The sequence below is a fragment of the Sesamum indicum genome, linkage group LG3 (assembly GCF_000512975.1).
Source record: "Sesamum indicum cultivar Zhongzhi No. 13 linkage group LG3, S_indicum_v1.0, whole genome shotgun sequence".
In the NCBI taxonomy this organism is placed as follows: domain Eukaryota; kingdom Viridiplantae; phylum Streptophyta; class Magnoliopsida; order Lamiales; family Pedaliaceae; genus Sesamum; species Sesamum indicum.
In genome coordinates, this window is record NC_026147.1 from 804,137 (window position 1) to 809,560 (window position 5,424).

Below are 5,424 nucleotides of genomic sequence, written 5' to 3' on the forward strand. Positions count from 1 at the left end.
TTGGTTGGTCTTCATATTACATAATATAATATGATTTTCATTACCAACATCTTAGAATGCACAATGGGTAGGATTGGACTAACCAAACTCAAGATAGGATTGAACTAATAAAAAAAATTGGGTTGGTTTGGCCCAAGCTCACTTGAGATCAGACTGGTCTAAGAAATCAATACCTAAGACCAACCCAGTCTAGTGGCCCAAGACCACTTGGTTTTGGACCGGACCTGTTAGGCTTTTTTTTAAGTTCATTGTATATTATTAACTATTAGTTTTCTATCTATAAATTATTGTGTGATTTATTTCAAAAGACAATTATAAATTTAAGTAATTGTTCATAAGAAGACATCAATATAGAAAAAAAAAATTATACAACCACATCCAGACTTGACACGGGCTTGGTTTGAGCTTGGTTGTAGCCTCAATCGAGTTGATCCATAAACTAGGACTGGATTAGAAAATGTACCCAATTGGAGCCCACTTAGAAGCCAAGGACCACCCCAAGACCAGCCATGAACAATAGTGGCCGCTCCTAAGCCAAACTTTTTCAGGCTGGTCTATGTCAGTCTTGGGCCGACCCAACCCACTACGCACCTTGACCAACATCTTATGAGCTTCGTCATCTTATTTTATCTAAAAAAAATTGACCAACTTATTATTAAAATATAATTTGTTGTCTTGTAACTCTTAAAAACCCTTATAAAGTATGAACTTACAATGTCTTCTCAATAAGTTTAGCCAAACACCGTCTCAATGATTCCTTCATGGGAGGTACATCAACCTACAATATGAGCAAAGCAGTGAAAATGCCTCAAACGTTCAAAAATGGCCCTCCAATGTTCAACTCAAGACTCATACGAGTAGAACTGAAAGATGAGTACAGATAACATAGTTCTCTTAGAAAATCATCTAGGTAAACATAATTCTCATTTCTACAAGATCTATTCCTCAGTGAAAAGACTTCATTGTTAGCTTGCTCACTCAAAAGTGGACAGTGTCATTCTTGATTGTTTTTCCTTTTACTATCATCCTCTGGTGGCAGAGCCACAAACTTGAGGATATTTTGAACCTGTGCAGCATCGATCCGGAACCTTTCTGCAATTTGCGGAACATCCATGGGACCATCATGGTCATCGGATTTTCCTTGATGGAGGAGGATAATTTGGCGTACCTGTGCTACATTCAGCGTCCCAGGGGGAACAGGCCGCTGCTCATATCTGCCAGATTCTGGTGTTGTATTCCTGACTTTGGGCAACGGCCGTTTGTACTTTTCAACCACAGAGGCCTGTCAAAATCCACCAGATTTAGAAATTGAGAGGCAGGATGTGACAAACATACAAGTCTATACAGATATATGGAAGGGAATTTTCTTCAATGGAACGGCTGCGACACATCTGGTTTACTCATTGCCATTGGATTACATGGGTTGGGTGGTTTTTAGGACCCACTCTTCTTTCCTCCAGGCTCCAATGGTCTCGAATGGAGTGGGTTGCATTGGATCCATCCGAGAAGTTACCATATCCAAGTGTTTTTCAAGACCAACTTCGGATATCATGCTAATTAGCCCAATTCAAAAAGAGAATGTGGTTATCCTTCTGGATGTCATCGAACTAGATCTGAATCTTTTCCTTTTTATTCTTTTTCTTTTTTCTTTTTTTTTTTTTTTTTTTTTTTCTTTTTTTTTTTTTTTTTTTTTTTTTTTTTTTTTTTTTTTTTTGTGTGTTTACGTGTGTGTTGAATAATGAGAGAACTACAACCTGAAGTGTTTGTTGTAAATCATTCGCTGGGAACTAAAAGAATTTCTTAGTAACAAAAATCAAGAAAAAAGCTTGCATAACAAGCCAGTGGACCTCACCTCACCCATCTCAAGCTTCCCTCCAGGCTTTGATCGAATCCTACCCACCATTTGGCTAAGCATAGCATCATATTGAGGATCACGATCCTCAAGGACTGCGTTTACTACCGATGCACCCTCTTCAAGAAGTCCATAAAATGTAACAGATACATCAAAAACCAGTTATAAGAAATCAATACCACTATCTGAACTTACACATGACAGTGGACTACAGCAGACAATCCAAACTTGTACAGCCACAACGAAACGGCTAAGCAAACTTTTTGTCTCACAATCTAACATAGATGTGCATATGACAATACCAAATCCACTTGACAACAAGATGCCACATATCAATACAACTACTGAAACTGTAACTTTTATTAGAACCAAAGAACTTTAACCCCTAAGTTCTTGAATCACACTCATAATTATCAGCACTGGTTGATCCGCTTTCATTGAATTTACGCTGTCCGTTTTTCGTCATAATAATAGTAATAAAAGTACACTTGTCAAATGGCATCAAACCTCAGTACCAAGAGTCATAGTTAGCATGCTGTTAGATTGTATGTTGCCCCATCTCCTACATCTATTTTTTCTTGCCACTTTAAATTATCATCCGAATCCATAATCCCAAAAGTTATCATCTTAAGGCCTCATTCTAACAATGTATACGAATGATTGATTTCACACAAATTCCTTATCATATTTCCGTCGCACAGCATCTCAAAGGATTCAACCATTCTAATGTTCTTCTGCGAATTAAAATATAGTTAGTCTATATTTTGTTTTATAATATTTCAATTTTGGAAAAATATTTTACGCTGCTATTTGCACCCGGAGTCATAAAATCATAATTGTACCCCAACTCTATACCCAAATCAAAATCCCAAAGAAAATACATAAGAAACTGAATCTTTTAGAAACTAGAGAACAGAAATGTAAACGAAGTCAACAAATTACCAGAGCCAGCAGCGGCATCCTCACTAGGGAGTTTTTCAACGGGAACACCCGCCGGAGCAGGAGGAGCCGACGACCTCCGTTCAATGGGTTTACCGAGCTGCGACGTTGTACTTGTATCGACTCTGGAGCTGCCGATCCTTCCAGTTGCTCGACGTAATGCCTGACCCATTCCACCTCAAATTCTATTCAACGCCCCTCGTTTTCTCCAAATTTCTTTCAAATCCCAGAAACTATATTCTCTTCCTGAAACGTACTGAATCAAATCCTACGACAAAATTCGGAGAAATCGTCGTGTTCTTTCAGTAATTCTTGGAAGTTCGGAGCTTTTCTGTCTATGAATTGAGTTCGGTAGCTGGAGTGGAAAATGGAGCTTCCACGTATGGTTTCTTTTAATGGGCCTTTTATGTCATTAACTACTATTGGGCCAGAGACTTTTTGGGTTGATGGGCTAGGGAGACAACTGAATGCAGGCCCATGGGCTCATAACATTTTAGCCTAAAATATAATTTTCTAGTTAAAAAGACGGGTAATTTACACTTTTCGTCCCTAACTTTTTGGGTCAAAATTGATTTTGGTTCCTATTTTCGAAGCACGATTTTGATCTCTATTTTTTACAAATTGTTATGATTTGATTCAATCGTTAAAAATAGTTTTAAAATTAACAGAGTTGGAGAACACAACCGTATTGTAGGATAATGTCATATCGTGTTAAAGAACACGACCAGGCCTTTTTAGGTAACACGGCTATGTCCTCTAAAATGGCGAAGAAATCTTCATCTTCCGTCCTCTTCTGCCCTCTAGCTCTCTTCCTCCCCAGAGGCAACACTTTCTTTTTGGTCGTCGCCCTTTTATCTTTCTCTCATCTCCCTCTTTCTCTACCAACTTTTTTTGGCAACATATATTTATTGTACTTACTATTTATGTTAAATTATTTTTAGTGTTATGATAAATCCCTACAGACTAATCGAACAACTCATATAGTTGGGCTACGATTGGATAGCAGTTATGAAACTAATTTTTAATGATTGGGTTTGAAATATTTCAAGTTGAAGACCTTGAGATAGGGCATAGAGAGTTCTATTGAGACTTACACTAAATATTGCATTCATTGGATGAATGCTGCATTTCATCGGCGATAGACGTTGGACGTTTATGCAATTTTAGTGAGTAGTTGACATGTTGTCAAGCCGATTGAACTTATTTGTGGGCAATTGTCATATAGAAGCATTTGAGGCTTGATCTGTATGACTGGTATTCCCAACTTCGGTAGTATGAGAGTTGAGGAACCACGGCCGTCACATGCATTTGATAGTTGTATCATGGGTTTGGCAAAAGGTGACCATATCTTTGATGGGGTCATTGTTCTTGTCCAATGTGGTCGGAATACATAGTGAAGAAGGTGAGGACTAAAAGAGAATCCGTCACTTGTCAATACTATATAACAGTGAAATTTCATATGCGCTCAGAGATGATTTAAGCTCTTTGAATATATGGTCATAGTGATTGATCGAATAGGGATTAGTTTCCTATGTCGATTAATAGAATAAACACATATCGAGTATTAAGCATAGTTGTTTAGTCTAGAGTGGGAATCGACTCCCAATTTTATACCTAGACCTAGATTGGGAGACAACTAACAAGAGGACCGTACTAGCCTAAATATTCACGTCAATATTCACCTAGCCACTAGTGCTATGAATAGTTGCTAGACGACTATCCCTAGTGAGGGGTGCTTCTAGATTAATGGATAATCAGAGTCAATTAATTAAATTAGACATAATTATCAATTGTGTTATACACAAACTTAAGTCTAACTGTGTGTGAACTTAAAGAATCACACACAAATCATCTCGAAAGTTGGTGGAATTAATATAGAATTAATTCCAAAAGAAATGAGAATAAATGATTGGATCATTTGATGGGATAATTCATTTGAAAAATGACCCAAAATTTAATTAATTTAATTAACTAAAAATTTGGGCTTTGCACAATTTAACTTAATTTGATTAATTTAATTGAGTTTAGTTCAATTGATAGAGATGGGCTAGGTTTGTTTAATTAAATTAAATAAAATTTTTGGGCTACTTGTAAGGCCTTTTAAAAATTAGATTAATTAAATAGACCTTTATCCCTTATTGAATTTAAATTAATCAAGCCTGTCCTTTTAAATGGAAGCCTAAAGACCATCATCTTGAATGTAGCCAAAAGTGTGCTCCTAGGGAGCATCCATGTTTTTACACACTTAGGTTTGAAAAGTGAATGCTTGATCAAGACTAATTGTAGCAATTGATTGGTATGACATGGGCAAGCTTGACTTGTTTACTATTATAAGCCAATTAGCCCATGTGTATCAATATATATTTAGAATTATTTTCCCTCATACAAACTACGACCACTCTGCCCTCTCCTCTCTCACAACACTCCCACTTTTCTCTTGTGTTTTCTTGAATCTATTTCAAGCAATAGCAACAAGGTTTTGATTTTACTAACCTAATAGTGAAGATTAAAATTGATTTCTTTAATTGAGAGCACAAAGCTATCTAGCAATAGTTTGTGCATTCTATTTTCTTTGTGAGGTGTGGACAAGACATAGAGAGGATTTATATTTAGTCGTTATGTGAAAATTTTGG

At 36.7% G+C, this 5,424-nt stretch overlaps 1 protein-coding gene across 2 annotated transcripts; it reads right to left on the reverse strand.

Moving 5' to 3' along the window:
- LOC105156896 lies at positions 367 to 3,163 on the reverse strand. 2 transcript variants are annotated; one of them, XM_011073152.2, is made up of 5 exons: positions 2,795 to 3,163; positions 1,853 to 1,971; positions 1,169 to 1,282; positions 714 to 778; positions 367 to 630 (listed from the first exon to the last, which is right to left on the reverse strand). In XM_011073152.2, the coding sequence occupies exons 1-5, from the start codon at positions 2,961 to 2,963 to the stop codon at positions 627 to 629; spliced, it is 471 nt and encodes a 156-aa protein (XP_011071454.1). In that variant the 5' UTR covers positions 2,964 to 3,163; the 3' UTR covers positions 367 to 626. The 2 variants fall into 2 exon arrangements, with proteins under 2 accessions (XP_011071454.1, XP_011071453.1); XM_011073151.2 differs by lacking the exons at positions 367 to 630; positions 714 to 778 and having other exon boundaries at positions 785 to 1,282.

Coding starts and splice junctions, on each gene's coding strand:
- LOC105156896 (XM_011073151.2), bottom strand. CDS start 2,963: ATGGGTCAGGCATTACGTCGAGCAACTGGAAGGATCGGCAGCTCCAGA. Junction 1,972..2,794: donor GGATGCCGCTGCTGGCTCTG/GTAATTTGTTGA, acceptor GACTTCTTGAAG/AGGGTGCATCGGTAGTAAAC. Junction 1,283..1,852: donor GGAAGCTTGAGATGGGTGAG/GTGAGGTCCACT, acceptor GGATTTTGACAG/GCCTCTGTGGTTGAAAAGTA.